The sequence below is a fragment of the Oncorhynchus clarkii genome, chromosome 20 (genome assembly GCF_045791955.1).
Source record: "Oncorhynchus clarkii lewisi isolate Uvic-CL-2024 chromosome 20, UVic_Ocla_1.0, whole genome shotgun sequence".
NCBI lineage: Eukaryota > Metazoa > Chordata > Actinopteri > Salmoniformes > Salmonidae > Oncorhynchus > Oncorhynchus clarkii.
Genome location: NC_092166.1, coordinates 73964025 through 73982917, shown reverse-complemented (window position 1 = coordinate 73982917; position 18893 = coordinate 73964025). Strand labels below are relative to the sequence as shown.

At 43.8% G+C, this 18893-nt stretch overlaps 1 protein-coding gene across 2 annotated transcripts in view; it reads left to right on the top strand.

The window, feature by feature from the left end:
- Positions 1-18893, top strand: part of LOC139376889 (proteasome activator complex subunit 4B-like) — a 65758-nt gene that overhangs the window by 33607 nt on the left and 13258 nt on the right. For both annotated transcript variants that reach the window (XM_071119878.1, XM_071119879.1), the window contains 24 exons: positions 43-197; positions 2644-2794; positions 2878-3046; positions 3269-3336; positions 3575-3790; positions 9396-9553; positions 10050-10145; positions 10265-10320; positions 10459-10515; positions 11037-11191; positions 11415-11477; positions 11602-11697; positions 11930-12061; positions 12323-12532; positions 12950-13086; positions 13307-13360; positions 13746-13875; positions 14151-14232; positions 15841-16064; positions 16396-16521; positions 16809-16961; positions 17313-17417; positions 17663-17754; positions 18235-18366. In XM_071119878.1, the coding sequence (XP_070975979.1) occupies positions 43-197; positions 2644-2794; positions 2878-3046; positions 3269-3336; positions 3575-3790; positions 9396-9553; positions 10050-10145; positions 10265-10320; positions 10459-10515; positions 11037-11191; positions 11415-11477; positions 11602-11697; positions 11930-12061; positions 12323-12532; positions 12950-13086; positions 13307-13360; positions 13746-13875; positions 14151-14232; positions 15841-16064; positions 16396-16521; positions 16809-16961; positions 17313-17417; positions 17663-17754; positions 18235-18366 (3017 nt within the window). The remainder of the gene's footprint in view (positions 1-42; positions 198-2643; positions 2795-2877; positions 3047-3268; positions 3337-3574; positions 3791-9395; positions 9554-10049; positions 10146-10264; positions 10321-10458; positions 10516-11036; positions 11192-11414; positions 11478-11601; positions 11698-11929; positions 12062-12322; positions 12533-12949; positions 13087-13306; positions 13361-13745; positions 13876-14150; positions 14233-15840; positions 16065-16395; positions 16522-16808; positions 16962-17312; positions 17418-17662; positions 17755-18234; positions 18367-18893) is intronic.

Genomic DNA, 18893 nt, shown 5'->3' with positions numbered 1-18893 from the left:
TGTGTGTGCAAGTCTAACTTTTGCTCTCCCTCCTTTCTGCAGATAACATTCCAATTCATTGCTACGTTTGCGACTCTTGTGCCTTTGGTGGACTGTTCATCTGCTGTTCATGAAAGGAGCGACCTGACAGAGGTGGAGAGAGAGATGTGCTCAGCCTCTGCAGAGTTTGAGGACTTTGTTCTTCAGTTCATGGACAGGTATGAGTATGTCAATGTACACTATATATACAAAAGTATTGTGGACACCCCTTCAAATGAGTGGATTTGGTTATTTCACAAGCTCACAGAACGGGACCGCGAGTGTTGAAGCATGTACAAATCTTCTGTCCTCTGTTGCAACCCTCACTACCGAGTTCCAAACTGCCTCTGGAAGCAACGTGAGCTTCAATGGGTTTCCATTGCCGTGCAGCCGCACACAAGTCTAAGATCACCATGCGCAATGCCAAGAGTCGGCTAGAGTGGTGTAAAGTTCACCGCCATTAGACTCTGGAGCAGTGGAAATGCGTTCTCTGCAGTGGTGAATTACGCTTCACCTCTTGGCAGTCCGACGGACAAATCTGGGTTTGGCGGAAGCCAGGAGAGGGCTTCCTACCCCAATGCATAGTGCTTACTGTAAAGTTTGGTGGAGAAGGAATAATGGTCTGGGGCTGTTTTTCATGGTTCGGGCTTGGCCCCTTCCAGTGAAGGGAAATCTTAACGCTACAGCATACAATGACATTCTAGACGAATTTGTGCTTCCAACTTTGTGGCAACAGTTTGGAGAATGCCATTTTTTGTTTCAGCATGACAAGACCCCTGTGCACAAAGCGAGGTCCGTGCAGAAATGGTTTGTCGAGATCGGTGTAGAAGAACTTGACTGGCCTACACAGAGTCCTGACTAGAGGTCGACCGATTAATCGGCATGGCCGATTTAATTAGGGCCGATTTCAAGTTTTCATAACAATCGGTAATTGCCATTTTTGGTCACCGATTATAGCCGATTAGATTGCACTCCACGAGGAGACTGCGTGGCTGGCTGACTACCTGTTACGCGAGTACAGCAAGGAGCCAAGGTGAGTTGCTAGCTAGCATTAAACTTATCTTATAAAAAACCATCAATCTTAACATAATCACTAATTAACTACACATGGTTGTTGATATTACTATTTTAACTAACTTGTCCTGCATTGCAAATAATCAATGCGGTGCCTGTTAATTTATCATCGAATCACAGCCTACTTCGCCAAACGGGTGATTTAACAAGTGCATTTGTGAAAAAAGCACTGTCTTTGCACCAATGTACCTAACCATAAACATCAATGCCTGCCTGCCTTATATTTTTTTAAACCTGCATATTTAGTTAAAAGAAATTCATGTTAGCAGGCAATATTAACTAGGGAAACTAGGGAGTCAGGGTATATGCAGCAGTTTGGGCCGCCTGGCTCGTTGCAAACTGTGTGAAGACCATTTCTTGCTAACAAAGACCGTAATTAATTTGTCAGAATTTAACATAATTATGACATAACATTGAAGGTTGTACAATGTAACAACAATATTTAGACTTAGGGATGCCACCCATTTGATGAAATACGTATCGGTTCTGTATTTCACTGAAAGAATAAACGTTTTGTTTTCTAGATGATAGTTTCTGGATTTGACCATATTCATGACCAAAGGCTCGTATTTCTGTGTTTTATTATATTATAATTAAGTCTATAATTTGATAGAGCAGTCTGACTGAGCGGTGGGAGGCAGCAGCAGGCTCATAAGCATTCATTCAAACAGAACTTTCCTGCGTTTGCCAGCAGCTCTTCGCAATGCTTGAAGCACAGCTCTGTTTATGACTTCCAGCCTATCAACTCCCGAGATTAGCCTGGCAATACTATAGTGCCTATAAGATCATCCAATAGTCAAAGGTATTTGAAATACAAATGGTATAGAGAGAGAGATAGAGAGCCCTATAATAACTACAACCTAAATCTTAACTGGGAATATTGAAGACTCATGTTAAAAGGAACCACCAGCTTTCATGTGTTCTCATGTTCTGAGCAAGGAACTTCAATGCTTTTTTATATGGCACATATTGCACTATTACTTCTCCATCACTGTGTTTTTGCATTATTTAAACCAAATTGAAAATGTTGTATTATTTATTTGAGACTAAATTGATTTTATTAATGTATGATATTAAGTTAAAATAAGTGTTCATTCAGTATTGTTGTAATTGTCATTATTACAAATGTGTGAATTGGAATCAGCTTTTTTTGGTCCTCCAATAATCGGTATCGACGTTGAAAAATCATAATCGTTCGACCTCAATCCCATCAAACACCTTTGGAATCAATTGGAATGCAGGCTATGAGCCAGGCCTAATCGGCCAACATCAGTGCCGACCTCACTAATGCTCTTGTGGCTGAATGGAATCAAGTCCCCGCAGCAATGTTCCAACATCTAGTGGAAAGCATTCCCAGAAGAGTGGTCTGTAATAGCAGTCAATTGGGGACCAACTCCATAGTAATGCCCATGATTTTTGGAATGAGATGTTCGATGAGCAGGTGTCCACATACTTTTGGTGATGTATGTAGCCTATGTATGCATACATGTCATCAGTGGAACAGCATAGCAGTTCTAAACTGTGTCTGTGCATGTGTTTATCTCTGTCCAGGTGTTTTGCCCTGATAGACAGCAGTACTCTAGAGCAGACCAGAGAGGAGACAGAGACAGAGAAGATGACCCATCTGGAGAGCCTGGTGGAGCTGGGACTATCTTCTACCTTCAGCACCATCCTCACACAGTGCTCCATAGACATCTTCAAGGTAGACTCACTCACTCACTCACTCACTCACTCACTCACTCACTCACTCACACTCACCCGTTTGTTTCTCCTGGCTGTACTCAGGTGGCTCTGGAGAAGGTCTTCAACTTTGCCACCACCAACATCTTTGAGACTCGTGTGGCTGGCAGGATGGTGGCTGACATGTGCAGAGCAGCTTCCAAGTGTCACCCGGCACAGTCTCTGAAGCTTTTTGTGCCCCACTGCTGCAATGCCATAAACCAGATCGCTGTCAGTAAGTATTCACTAAGTAGGAAGTGTGTTCTGTTTATGTGCAGGGCTATAAATTCAAATCTTGATTTAATCAAGCCATGATTTGATCAAGACTATGCTGTGTGCTGATTTGCTATGGAGGGCTTAGAGTTGGGGAGAAGTGGGAATCATTGGGTCCTTGTTCTGAGTTGGGCTCAGAGTATCTCACTATCTCTGTCGTGTTGTTCTTAATGATGATTTCCAGATGAAGAGGTGTTGAGTGAGGAGGAACTGGATAAGGAGTTACTATGGAACCTTCAGCTACTGTCAGAGGTGAGGTCATCATCCTGTGTTCATATCGACTGGACTGAGAGACTCTCTTGTTCCCTTCACCTGTCAGTAGACACCAAACAGGAAAACATTTTTGAAATGCGGGAGTTACTAACCTAATGTTATCTGATAAGAAAGCTTCTTTTTGTTTTCCGTAGCAAAATAAATGAAAAGAATTGTGCCCTAATGAACAGAACACAGGTGCAGTCTGTATTTTCTCTCCTAACCTTGTTCTCCCCAGGTGACTCGTGTGGACGGGGACAAGATCCTCCCCTACAGCACCCAGCTGGTTCAGATCCTGCAGCTGACCCTCCACCTGAAGTGTAAACAGGGCTACACCCTGGCCTGTAACCTGCTGCATCATATCCTGAGGTCTACAGCCCTCATCTACCCCACAGAGTACTGCAGTGTACCTGGAGGCTTTCAGCAGCCCACACAGGACTACCTGCCCATCAAGGTATGTACAGTATAGGGTTAAGTACAGGGCTAGGGGGTTAGGGTTAGTGGTACATGCAGGGCTGGTGTTAGGGGTAACACATCTATCTACCCCACAGAGTACTGCAGTGTACCAGGTGACTTTCAACAGCCCATATAGGACTACCTAACCATCAAGGTATCAAGTTCAAAACTTTAGTTTGATATTTTTTCAGATTCCTGCCTGCCAAATTTCTGCTACATATTCTTTGTTAGGAATATATTTTTATAACCCAGAAGACCCTGAAAAATTGTGATTATCGAGCACTTATTCTTCTTTCCATTTCTATCACAAATGGTGTTATTTTATACCTTTTTACATGATCTTCTTGATTGGTCTTATCATTTATCAGTCACTCTGGACCTTCGGTAAGAAAGTGTGTCAAAGAAACCAGACCAGACTAGTAGTGGTCCAGTGCATAACATGCCTCTGCCCTGTTAACTCTCTCTTTCTCCCCCCTCCCTTCCTCATTTACTCTCTTCAGCCCTCCCCCTGTCCACTTAGTCAGTGAGAAGGGTCCATAGAGATGGATAGAGGACACCTATCTTTGCCCATAGGAAGTACAATGGTGAAATCCCAGCCCACACTAAAAGGCTTTTGTGGCAAGTGCACCCTCTATCCATCTCTATGGCCTGGCATGTGATCCTATTATGTCTTCACTATGTCACCCCCAGTAGAGGTAGAGACATAACCTTTCTCCCCGAAGTGTGCACTTTCATGGATTTTAAAGGTAATACCTGGTATATGGAAACTCCCTCCAGGCCATACCTTTTAACAATTCGATGCTTTAAAATGTGTGTGGAGTAGTGAATGAATGTTCACTTCAGGAGGAAGGAGAGATTGTTGGGACGCACCCCAGGGCAGATTGTTGGCTAGCTCAATGGATTAAAGCCTGAATGGCACTAGATGCCAAATAAGGTGTCTTGCCTGCTGTTCTTAGAATTGATGTCAGGACTACAAGACAAGCACGTGTGTGTGTTTTGTATGTCTGTGTGTGTGTGTTATTTGCGTGCATGTCATTGACTCTATATGAATGGACTAAACCATTGATTCCTATGTGAAGACTCTCAATAGTGCATTTAGGCCAAACAAAGTTGGTTAAGATGACATCTCATGGAGACACAACATGCGCCATTTGAGCTACTACAGGAAGTGATGTTGCAGGCTCGCTCAGTGCTGCCCCCTTTCATTGAGTAAATGTGTCAGCATGCTTCAGTTTCGCTAGCCAAAGTCGGCTAGGTGACCCGAACACTCCCTTAAAAGACATTTGCTTGAAAAACGAGAAAAAGCGTCAATAGTACTGTTTGTCCAGTATACACTTCCTCAAAATAGTCTTAATTAATCTAAGATGACTCAAGAAATCTGTCATTGATTTCAACGTTTTTGCTGAGGAGAATTGTCGTACATCTAACTAAGATGTTTGGTGCAGTATTTCTAAATGACAAAATGTGCATGAAAACTAGTCTTCTCTCGTTGAACGACAACAAAGACCTTACTGAAGAATTCCAACTGTTGACCAATCACCGATTTGGGCTTGCTTCAAGAAAAAATGTGTGGCCGAACAACTGGTGAAAAAAACGAACAAGAACTTTAGTGTCGTCATAATATATGCTCAAACTGTTTCGGCTGGGAAGCCTTAACTCCAATTGAAAGCTGACCGGTGTACTGCCTGCTGCCATTAGCAACTCAATTATCGTACCTTTTTAAGTAATGCTGTGGGAAGGTCACGTAGGTCCTTTTATAAACATATGGCTTAGGTCCTTTATAAACATATGGCATGAGGCTGCATAGGTCAAGACATGATTATAATACATTGATAGCCATGACTTAGTGGACCAGGTACCACTGAGATTATACTATGTGGTTTGAATAGACATGTTCTCTATACAGTCCACAATCCACATGACCATAGTTAACCTCTTTGATTGTGTACATACAGTGCATTCGGAAAAGTATTCAGACCCTTGACTTTTTCCACATTTTGTTACGTTACAGCCTTATTCTATCATTGGACATTTTTTTATTTAATCAATCTACACACAATACCCCATAATGACAAAGCGAAAACAGTTTTTAGAAATGGTTGCACATTTATAAAATATAGAAAACAGAGATACCTTATTTACATAAGTATTCAGACCCTTTGCTTGAGTTTAGGTGCATCCTGTTTCCATTGATCATCCTTGAGATGTTTCTACAACTTGATTGGAGTCCACATGTGGTAACTTCAATTGATTAGACATAATTTGGAAAGGCACACACCTGCCTATATAAGATCCCACAGTTGACAGGGCATGTCAGAGCAAAAATCAAGCCATCAGGTCGACGGAATTGTCCGTAGTGCTCCGAGACAGGATTGTCAAAGCACAGATCTGGGGAAGGGTATCAAAACATTTCTGCAACACTGACGGTCCCCAGGAACACAGTGGCCTCCATTTTTAAATGGAAGAAGTTTGGAACCACCAAGACTCTTCCTAGAGCTGGCCAAACTGAACAATCAGGGGAGAAGGGACTTGGTCAGGGAGGTGGCCAAGAACCCAATGATCACTCGACAGAGCTCCAGACCTCCTCTGTCGAGATGGGAGAACCTTCCAGAAGGACAACGATCTCTGCAGCAGTCCACCAAGCATGCCTTTATGGTAGATTGGACAGATGGAAGCCACTCCACAGTAAAAATCACATGACGGCCTGCTTGGAGTTTGCCAAAGGGCACCTAAAGGACTCTCGGACCACGAGAAACAAGATTCTCTGGTCTGATGAAACCAAGATTGAACTCTCCTCATGACAGGAGGAAACCTTGCACCATCCCTACGGTGAAGCATGGTGGTGGCAGCATCATGCTGTGGGGATGTTTTTCAGTGGCAGGGACTGGGAGACTAGTCAGGGTCAAGGGAAGATTTGAGGCTGTAATCGCTGCCAAAGGTGCTTCAACAAAGTACTGAGTAAAATACTTATGTAAATGTGATATTTCAGTTTGTCCTTTAAAAATCAGGTGTATTATTAACATATTGAGCCAAACTTTCCGGTTTTCTTTCTAGATAGAAACGTCTTGGGTGGGCCGCAGTGTGGACCCATTTTAAATGTTTTAATACATTTTTGCAATGTAAAAACACTTTCAGTGTAGAAAAGATAATAGACCTATATATTTTTTTCATTTTAAATATTTGAGAACTAACAACTTTTGAGCATAAGAACACAGCATTAGCCATGGCAAAGTGCATTAAGTTAAATTTTTCAGCTTTTAAGCAAATTTCCTGTATTTCAGCTCCAAGGCAAAATGTGTAGAATTGCAGGAAATTTGCTTTAAATTGAAAAATGTCTCTAAGCTACTGAAGAAATGTGTAGAATGCAGGAAATTGGTTTTAAAACACCAAAATCCTCTCCATCGCCAAGATGGGAGCCTCAAATGTTCTTTCCTAGTGGTCAGACAAATTTCAGCTGTGCTGACAGACCGACCATGGCCACTGCCATACCAAGTAGCGTAGCTTAATCATGACGGGCCCAGGTGCCCAAAAACATTACAGTCCCCTGTCACCACCAATATTTCCCGTAAAATGTAAATCATTTTTTTGGTAAGGCTGTGTGTTAATATTACTAAGCATTGTAACAGCAGAGCAGAACCTAATCTAAGCTGTTACCAGAGAAGCCGCCATATAGCCAATACATTCAGCACCATGGACGGTGGTCAGCAATGAACCCATACAAGTCGATCAGCACCACAGAAGCACAAAGCGGTCAGAAACCTCCCTATTTTATCTGCAAATAATAGGTAATAGCCTATATTATAAAACACGCCCGAATAGACCCTGCTCATGGTAGCAGCTCCATCATACCCCTGCCCACCACATTTTGAAATATCCAGCCCATTATCCTCTATGCTGCCAGGATTTTATGTTGAATCTCAGCTACTGATGTGTCAGCAGTCTCCAGAAATCCCCAAAACAACTCTGTGATCGTGGTTACTCAACTTTCTCTTTTTTTCAAGCCGTTGTCTCTTGATAGCTAGCTCAACTATTGCTTAAAACGATGACACAAACAACAATGCTTTAGAGAGTATTTGCACAATGAATCCTATAATGCATTTCATTATCTTAACATGGTTTTGAAAAATATGATTTATTTAGCAAATTCAATTTGATTTATTGTCATCAATACACAAAAATATCATGCTGTCCTATGTAATGGCAAAAATATCATGCTGACCTATGTAATGGCAAAAATATCATGCTGACCTATGTAATGGCAAAAATATCATGCTGTCCTATGTAATGGCAAAGATATCATGCTGACCTATGTAATGGCAAAAATATCATGCTGACCTATGTAATGGCAAAAATATCATGCTGACCTATGTAATGGCAAAAATATCATGCTGACCTATGTAATGGCAAAAATATCATGCTGACCTATGTAATGGCAAAAATATCATGCTGACCTATGTAATGGCAAAAATATCATGCTGACCTATGTAATGGCAAAAATATCATGCTGTCCTATGTAATGGCAAAAATATCATGCTGACCTATGTAATGGCAAAAATATCATGCTGACCTATGTAATGGCAAAAATATCATGCTGACCTATGTAATGGCAAAAATATCATGCTGACCTATGTAATGGCAAAAATATCATGCTGACCTATGTAATGGCAAAAATATCATGCTGACCTATGTAATGGCAAAAATATCATGCTGTCCTATGTAATGGCAAAAATATCATGCTGACCTATGTAATGGCAAAAATATCATGCTGACCTATGTAATGGCAAAAATATCATGCTGACCTATGTAATGGCAAAAATATCATGCTGACCTATGTAATGGCAAAAATATCATGCTGTCCTATGTAATGGCAAAAATATCATGCTGACCTATGTAATGGCAAAAATATCATGCTGACCTATGTAATGGCAAAAATATCATGCTGACCTATGTAATGGCAAAAATATCATGCTGACCTATGTAATGGCAAAAAGACATTTTGTTGTTGAAACCATCAGTGGGATTATTTATCATACAGCCTACTTTAAAGAAAGATCTTCTCGTCAAATCGTATGCGAGATGGACCTGCGTCAACAATTAATACTTGGGCATGGTGGGGCGGTATTCAAATGACAATATTTGCCCCTGGCCCCACAGATCTGGGCCCGTCACTGGGCCCATGGCCCCACAGATCTGGGCCCGTCACTGGGCCCATGTATGGTGCGGCTACACCGGCTGAAGCTACGCCACTGGCCACACCCCATGCCTACAGCCCAACCAATGTGTTTTTTTGGGGGACATACTGTTTTACTGCAAAGAAATTAAAAAGTATAATTTTCCCACACTGAATTCTCACAAATGTCCATCCAACAGAGCAAATGTCTAATACATGGTTACAATAACGCATAATGAGAATGGCCGCAAGTGTTCAGATTGGATTGAGATTAGTTTGTTTCATCATATTTATTGGTTATCGGTGGAATTATTGACCGACGTATCAGTAAAAGGACAATATTGTCTGATATATGGGTTGGGCTCTACTCACGCCCACCACCTAAGCCCCTTTTTGATCCAGAATAAAACCATTTTTCTGTCTGTGTCTCCAGGATTGGGGTCGTCCGGGGGACCTGTGGAACCTGAACATCCAGTGGCACGTCCCCAGAGTGGAGGAGACCAGCTTTGTGTTCTACGTTCTAGACCTGATCCTACAGCCAGAGCTGCTCCGACTACAGAGATACGCCCAGGGGGAACGGGACATGACCAGGTGAGGGATAAACAAAGTAACTAACTAAAAGATAGTGAGAAAATGGTCCTATGCATCTGTTATCAAACAGACAAACACAGAAGGACTACATAAACTTTCCCAATTAGAGAAACCCGTTTTGCCAGGACTTTACCAGGTTGAAGACCCATTAAACAGTGTGCCAGCGACTGGTTAAGTCTGGAGTAGACAGGTGGAAGTGAAAGGATAGGATACTGAACATCCAATAATAAGCTAACCTTTTTATGCTCTTCTGAACCAGAAGCAGGAACACCATTTTTAAAACAAGCCTCGGTGTCTACTACACCACTACTTCAGTAATGCACACAGTAGCAAGAACGTTTTGCAATGGACAAGTGTGCTATTGTCTTGAAGAGTTTAGCTGCTACCTCCATTTCAAAACGTTTTCGCCCCGCTGAACACAACCCTGTTCTGCTCTATAATGTGTAGTCAGTGTTATGTGGACCCTGCATGTAACTGTCTTAATTCTGTTTTTCAGGGATGACGTCCTACAGAGTTTGTCCATTGTACAGCACTGCCTTCTGGGAGCAGGTAGCCTGTTGCCCCTGCTGCAAGGAGAGCCCATCCCTGAACTGTGAGTAGGACACATTTAATTTGCAAACAAGTTAATCAATAAAATGTATTTATAAAATAATTTGTTGTCAGTGTTTTACCAACAGTGTGTTTTAACTTTGAAACCTCTTTCCCCATCAGGGTGACTAGCATGGTGAATCTGGGGGAGACTAACCTCTTCACAGGGATGGCCGATGGTAGGGAGTATTACTAACTACCCTTCTAGTTAGCTGTGCTCTGATTTCTTTGTGTGGGCAGTCATATTGTGACTGGGATGTGTTCATAGTGTGGCTAGCCAGAGTTGTAATGCCTCAACTCTCTCTCCCTCCCTGCAGATGTGTCCAGAGAGAACTACAGAGATGCTATCTGCAGAGTGATGAGGCAGCTGCTACGTGAGTAGTGTCCGCTTCCCTTCTGTCGGTGTTACCACAACCCCACCTAACATTAAATTCACATCCTCTCTGCCTCTGTAACGACACCACACCCAAGAACAAACCCTTGTCCCCTCCTGTTTTTGTAACCACAACACAACCGCACACCCAACATAAAACTACAGCCAGCCAAACAACTGTTGTTATACCATGTGGCACTTATCACCTCTACCCTCCAGATACTTGTGTCCTGTCATCGACTGCGGTACTATCATTGTCTTGGCAAGATTACTTTATTGTCCAATGTACACAGATGTCCAACGGGAACTTGTCTTCTGCTGTACTTGGCTTTTCTGCACATGTCCAGATCTAACTAACACAGAAAGTGTAAACCTATCCAGATCATTTCCCTTCCTATAAGTGTAATGTTTTTTTAAATTGCTTTGTGTTCACCACCTTATGACGCTCTTCACATATTAAGATTGAATAAACCATGTCTAAAACATATCCATGTAATGGTTTGTTCCGTTTTATTTTCTCAGATCACATTCTGGAGCACTCAGAGGACGACACCAAGTCTCTGTTCTCCATCATCAAGATCATCAGTGACCTGCTGCACTTCAAAGGCTCCCACAAACAAGAGTTTGACTCTCGCTGGAAGAGCTTCAACCTGGTCAAGAAGTCCATGGAGAACAGGGTGAGCGATATAGCTAGAACGCCATACTGGAGCCATGGCTGAGATTGTGGTGGACCTCCCGAATGAAGTTGTATTTCTCTTGAGTGAATGAATGCTGGTCGTTTACAGCACCCACATACTTATCTGACATATCTTTTGTAAGAGTTGAGTTTGTCATTTTTTGTTGTTGATTCTGGTGCTGACCCGTAATCACTTGCTCATTTGTCTTCTAATACACCTACAGCTTCACGGCAGGAAGCAGCACATCCGAGCCCTGCTAATCGACAGAGTCATGCTACAGCACGAGGTAGGGTTTCTCTCTCTCTGCCCTCTCTCTGTTCTGTCCATCCTCAAATGTCTGCTGCTGTCATGGAAGAATCTGTGTGTTTCCCCCAGGTTGTAACCTAGCGTCTGTGTTTTGTGTTGTCCAGCTGCGTAAGCTAACAGTGGAGGGGTGTGAGTACAAGAGTATCCACCAGGAACTGATGCGGGATCTGCTGCGGCTCTCTACCAGCACCTACAGTCAGGTTAGCTCAGTTTACTACCACAGATGTTTGTTTTAGTAGCTCCAGCAGGTAAACAAAACATTACTGTGGTGAGAGAGATGTTTTATCAATCTTGGCTTATTTACCTTGATTCCTCTCTCCTCACCACCTCAACACATTCATCTCCTCTGATGTTTTTTGAGGAGGCGGCGAGGAGATAGGATGCAAGGAATCAAGAAACATTTGAGGGTATATACCTTGTGTGTCCCTCCAGGTGCGTAGCCGGGCTCAGAGTGTGCTGTTCACAGCTCTGGGGACCTATAACTTCTGCTGCCGGGACCTGATCCCCCGTGTGCTGGAGTTCCTGGAGCCAGACCGCTCCGACGTCACACAACAGCAATTCAAAGTACGACTGGCCTGTCTCTGTCCTGTGTCTCTCTTATCTTGACCACACACATAAACACTCCCCTACCTCATCCACACATGCACATGGTCTAGGCTGGTTATTGCAGATTGATTATTGATCAATCGATTGTTTGACTGACTGACTGACTGACTGACTGGATGATGTAAATAGAGAAATGGAATATAACTTTGAGTCCTCATATTCGCCATCCTTCATTATTTTCCTCATCCTTCCTTACCCCCCTGTCTCTCCGCTCTTCAGGGTGCCTTGTACTGTCTCTTGGGGAACCACAGTGGGGTGTGCCTGGCCAACCTGCACGACTGGGACTGCATCACCCTGACCTGGCCTGCCATCGTCCGCTCAGGACTCAGCTCAGCTATGTCCCTGGAGAAGCCCTCCATCGTCCGCCTGTTTGACGACCTCGCTGACAAGGTCCACCGCCAATACGAGACCATTGGCATCGACTTTGCTGTAAGATACCCTTCCTGCTTTTCCACTGGTGGAAATTGTCATTGCTACCATCTGGTTGTGAATGGTTTGTACTGATGTAATTTCAACTTGATCTGATTTGTAAACTGAAAGTAAGGATATCATGCCTTCCAACTTTGCCCGCTGGGTTTACTCTCAACTCTTTTTTTCAATGAATGACAAAATGTATATAGTATTTCCTGTTGGGCGTATAGAAGTACAGTGTGACATAAGCCTTTGAGAGTAAAGCTCTGTGACTGAATAGGATTCAAACATGTCTCTGAAGTTGGGAATCTACAGGTCATCTATATATTAGTCTGCTTGGCCTGAGATGACCTGTCTTTACCTCCACTAGCTATATATATCATATCCTGTATAACATATATAATAATTTCTGATTAAACAAACTCTTTGCTGTAGATCCCGTCAGAATGTCGGGCAGCGGCGGTGCAGCTCCAGACCTCCGGTGTTCCCCTGCCTCAGGACCCTGTCCCCTCAGACCAGGAAGAAGCAGAGGGCCTCAGGAAGCAGGAGGAGAAGAACCTCGACTCAGTTCAGTAAGTACCAGAGGAAGCGCTTTCACTGCTAATGAATAAACACTCAATACTGTTGATGAACTGTACACAAAATCTTCAAATTACAGCCCTATTGGTGTCTTATTGCAGTCTAGCAAAGGTCTGCCGTTCCTGTTGTTAAACTCATTTCTCAGTTATGTCTACAGTATAATGTCCCCAGTATAAGCCACTTTATAATATATTACTGGTCTGTCTCCCTCAGGAAATATGAGAGTCTGGTTGGTGAACTTCTGGACTGCCTCAACGACAGAAACATGTAGGTTCACCTTGTCTCAATGACTGAAACGAGCATAGAAATGTATTGTGTTTAACAGATATGATAGTCTGTTGTATAGAACAAGGGAATCATGTCAGCTCTGTTCCTTACGTTTCTAACTGCAACATTTTCAACTTCCTATTCATCAGTGCACTCTGTAGCAAAACGTTGTGAAACGGAAACCATTTACATCATGTTGTACAAAGATTTATTGCTAATGAATATGACCCAGGTAGTACCTCCCTTCACTCTGTCTCAAAATGTTGTGCAACGGAAACCATTTACATCATGTTGTACAAAGACTTATTACTAATGAATATGACCCAGGTAGTACCTCCCTTCACTGTCTCAAAACGTTTTTCACCCGCTGCTCTGCATGTTGCAGGCCCTGGAAGTTTGAGCACAATGCCATTGGATTCATGTCTCTGTTGCTGAGAGATGACCACCCTCTCCCCTCCCCTGCTGTCCTGTTCTTTGTCAAGAGCCTCAACCACGACTCGCTCCTGGTCCGCAAGGTGGGCGCTCCCACACAACCACCACTATCCATACACACACACGCGCACTAAACACAGAATCACTAACGGACAGACCCAGTCATGCATTCAGTTTCATTCACTACATTGAGAGAATCTATTTTGCATGAGAACTCTTCAAGATGGCAGTAAACAGTAAAGTTTCACACATAAATTCACATCTATCTTCAAACATCAGCCACGTATGCATTATCATCGTTATAGTGTTTCATTTTAAGATATAGAAACATGTTTTTTGTGTTTATTTCCCCCACTAGTTGGCGATATCAGCAGTGGCAGGGATCATGAAGCAACTCAAGAGGCCGCATAAAAAAGTACCAGTCAGCCCCAACGAGCTCTGTAAGTACCCACTCTCGAGTTGCACTTCCTGTCTCCTCGCTCACTAGTCCCCTTACCTGTGTTCAAATAGTATTCGTTTCAAGCTGCACTTGATTGGGATTGCTCTGGTGCAATGGAACCAAAGGAATAGTCCCAAAATTGCAAACCCTTTCCATCTGGCACTTCAGGTAGGCTCTAAAAGTATTTCAATCAAATGTATTTATAATGCCCTTTTTACATCAGCAGATGTCACAAAGTGCTGATACAGAAACCCAGCCTGAAACCCCAAACAGCAAGCGATGCAGGTGTAGAAGCACCTACAGTACCAGTCAAAAGTTTATTTATTTTTACATTGTAGAATAATAGTGAAGACATCAAAACTATTAAATAACACATGGAAAAAGGTGTTAAACAAATCAAAATATTTTATATTTGAAATTCTTCAAAGGAGTCACGCTTTGCCTTGATGACAGCTTCGCACACTCTTGGCATTCTCTCAACCAGCTTCATGAGGTCAGTCAATCCGGAAAATTTCAATAACTTTTCTTCAAGTGCAGTCGTAAAAACCATCAAGTGCTATGATGAAACTGTCTCTCATGAGGACCCCCACAGGAAAAGAAGACCCAGAGTTACCTCTGCTGTAGAGGATAAGTTCATTAATTACCAGCCTCAGAAATTGCAGCCCAAATAAATGCTTCACAGAAGCAAGTAACAGACACATCTCAACATCAACTGTTCAGAGGAGACTGTGTGAATCAGTCCTTCATGGTCGGTTTGTTGCAAAGAGACAACTACTAAAGGACACCAATAAGAAGAGACTTGCTTGGGCCAAGAAACATGAGCAATGGACATTAAACCTGTGGAAATCTGTCCTTTGGATGAGCTGCCCATGTGTGGTTCCCACCGTGAATGTGTGGTTCCCACCGTGAAGCATGGAGGTGGGGGTGCTTTGCTTGGTGATAAGCTCTGGTTTATTTCGAATTTAAGGCACGCTTAACCAGCATGGCTACCACAGCATTCTGCAGCGACACGACCATCTGGTTTGCGCTTAGTGGGACTATCATTTGTTTTTCAACAGGACAGTGACCCAACATACCTCCAGGCTTGTGTAAGGGCTATTTGACCAAGAAGGAGAGTGACGGAGTGCTGCATTAGAAGACCTGGCCTCCACAATCCCCCGACCTCAACCCAATTGAGATGGTTTGGGATGAGTTGGACAGCAGAGTGAAAGAAAAGCAGCCAACAAGTCCTCAGTATATGTGGGAACTCCTTCAAGACTGCTGGAAAAGCATTCCAGGTGAAGCTGGTTAAGAGAATGCCAAGAGTGGCTACCTTGAAGAATCTAAAATATATTTTGATTTAACACTTTTTTGGTTCCTACATGATTTCATGTGTGTTTCATAGTTTTGATGTCTTCACTATTATCCGACAATGTGTAAAAATAAAGTAGAATGAGTAGGTGTGTCCAAACTTTTGACTGGTACTGTATTTGAAAGTAAATAAATACTATTTGACCCCAGGTGTGATTATAACAGCTATACAGCATGTATCTCAACACCTCTCTCCTCTCAGTGGCTCCAGTATAACAGTAGCAGTCTGGTCCTCTCACTGCCTCTCTCCCTCTACCAGGTGGTCTAAAGGAGCCGGCCGGTATGATAGCAGGAGACAGGCCTGATAACCAGTGGCTCCAGTATAACAGTAGCAGTCTACCTCGTACCCAGCAGGACTGGGAGGGCTGTACATTCGTAGAGAAGACCCACTGGGGATACTACAGCTGGCCACAGAAACTTATGATGTACTCTCCCTCGGAGGAGCAGCCCAAACAGGGACTGACCAGAGAGGAGATGACAGAGGTGAGGAGATGACACGGCACACACACACAATGGCCACAGTCTAATTCGCTACCCTTGTCCCAAAGTGTACACTTGGACACTCCTCCCTGAGTGATGTGAAATGACTGTATTAGTGTAGGGAATATGGTGGAAACTCCCTCCAGCCATGCACGCTTTCAATACAATGCTTTTAAATGTATGAGCAGGAGTGAACAAGTGCACACTTCTGGCTGAAGGGTAGAGAATCAGAATGCAGTCTCTCACTCTTTGAAAACGCTATATAACATCCTCTGCTGTAAAATGTGATATCTCCAGTCCACTGTAATAACAGTTTCTTCTTCTCTCCTTCCAGCGAGAGCAGATCATCTACGACCACTTTTCAGACCCAGTGTTCATCAACCAGCTGATTGAGTTCCTCTCTCTGGAGGACCGGAAGGGCAAGGACAAGTTCAGCCCCCGCAGGTTCTGCCTTTTCAAGGTGAGGGAGAGAGAGATCAGACCCTGAGATCAGACCCTCCCAATCTCAGAGGTATTTCCTGAACCTTCATTAATACCTTGTTCTCTATCCCGCCTCTTGTTCAAAACATTGGAGGACGTGAGTTCTCTCTTCATAGTCTATTCGCTTCCGTCTGACGTTTTGAAAAGGAGACTGCAGGGAACGGGGCTGCGAGGAACGAGGGAAGGATAAACCCAGGAGGGGGGTTTTGTAAGCCAAATCTTTAGGCTTCCGTAGCTCTGTCTTATTGACACTCCTCTATCTTTCAGGGTCTGTTCCGTAACTTCAACGATGCCTTCCTGCCCGTGCTGAAACCACACATGGAGCGTCTGGTGGCCGACACACACGAGAGCAAACAGCGCTGTGTAGCAGAGATCACTTCTGGACTGATCAGAGGCAGCAAGCACTGGAGCTACGGCAAGGTAGGAACGAACACACACACTAGAGCTACGGCAAGGTAGGAACGAACACACACTGGAGCTACGACAAGGTAGGAAAGAACACACACACACACACACACTGGAGCTACGGCAAGGTAGGAACGAACACACACACACACACACACACACACTGGAGCTACGGCAAGGTAGGAGAGAGATGCATACACCATGGTCAAATGCGCGTGCACACACCAGACTCAAGCAGTACTTTACATTTCTCCACTTGCCAGGCAAATAAGAACGTGTGTGTATGTCTGACTTGCCTGGATAAATAAAAGTTAAATATTTTGGATGTTCTTGACCTTTGACTCTGGACCTGTGTTCCCCTCCCAGGTTGAGAGTCTGTGGGAGCTGCTGTGTCCTCTGCTCCGTACAGCACTGAACAACATCACTGTAGAGACCTACGCTGACTGGGGCACCTGCATCGCCACCGCCTGTGTAAGCCTCGAGCCCTCATCTCATTCAGCAGTCCATTTCTTTCAGCTTCTTTCTCAATCAGTAGTTCCTCCATTCCCAAACGCATTAGAGGAGAAGGCCAGAACGGGAAGGACCTTGGATCTTCTCTTCCAATGCATTTAAGGAGACGAGGAGTGAATGCAGGATTGGGGAAAGACTGTCCCATCTGACATGATTCTGTTTTCCTGCATCCACATCTTTGACCTTTGTGGTTTTGTGTGGTACAGGAGAGCAGAGACCCCAGGAAGCTCCACTGGCTGTTTGAGATGCTGATGGAATCTCCAGTCAACGGGGAGGGGGGATCCTTCGTAGACGCCTGGTGAGGAGAAACTTTACCAACGCTTGAACTGTCAGATAGACAGGCAAGCTCTCTGTACAGTCTTTCTCCTAGATTATGAACTGTCAGATAGACAGGCACAGTCTTTCTCCTAGATTATGAACTGTCAGATAGACAGTCTTTCTCCTAGATTATGAACTGTCAGATAGACAGGCATATCTCTGTACAGTCTTTCTCCTAGATTATGAACTGTCAGATAGACAGGCAGCTCTCTGTACAGTCTTTCTCCTAGATTATGAACTGTCAGATAGACAGGCATATCTCTGTACAGTCTTTCTCCTAGATGATGTTCCATGCACATTCAGGCTCTCTTGTCAATTGAAACCAATAAAAACCAAACTCTTTTAGGTGGGGGGGGCAGCAGCAAAAGAGCTAGGCAGTGTAGCCCCCCACATGTACAATGGTAGGTAGGGGAAACACTTTCTTTTTGTATTAGTGTTTGTATAACTCTCCTCTCTCCAGTCGTCTGTATGTGCTGCAGGGGGGCCTGGCTCAGCAGGAGTGGAGAGTCCCTGAGCTGCTCCACAGACTGCTGCAGTACCTAGAGCCCAAACTCACACAGGTCTACAAGAACGTCCGCGAGCGCATCGGCAGGTAGGACCTCTCTTACATCCATTGACCGAACACTGATGGAGTATTTTAAAAGTATACTATCAATATACTTTTCAAATGGCGTATTTCCACTAACACTTACCCCAGTGTTTTACCCAAAAGGCTGACTTGTTTCCACCTCCACGGCCTGGCCCCAGGTTCTCACTGGGAGCTAAGGCCCTGGCCTCTGGTACTTTTCATTTACTTAACAATGGTTGACTGTGAACATGGATGAATACCTTCCATGGTTAACAACTAGTCACAACGAACTGTCTTGATGATGCAGAGGTTGTTTATTCGGCTCTTCACAAGTCCTCAGTTACAGCCCTGTCTATATGGAAACACAGTTCCCAAAAAACAACACTAGAGCCCACGTAGTCATAATCACTGGCAACACACTGGTGGTGTAATGGAAACCGCCCAAAAGATGATGGTAAGGGACTACACACACCCACCATCATGCCCTCTTATTGTTCTCCTCCCTCCCTCTCTGTCCCCCCTCTCGCTCTCTGTCCTCCCCCCTCTCTCTC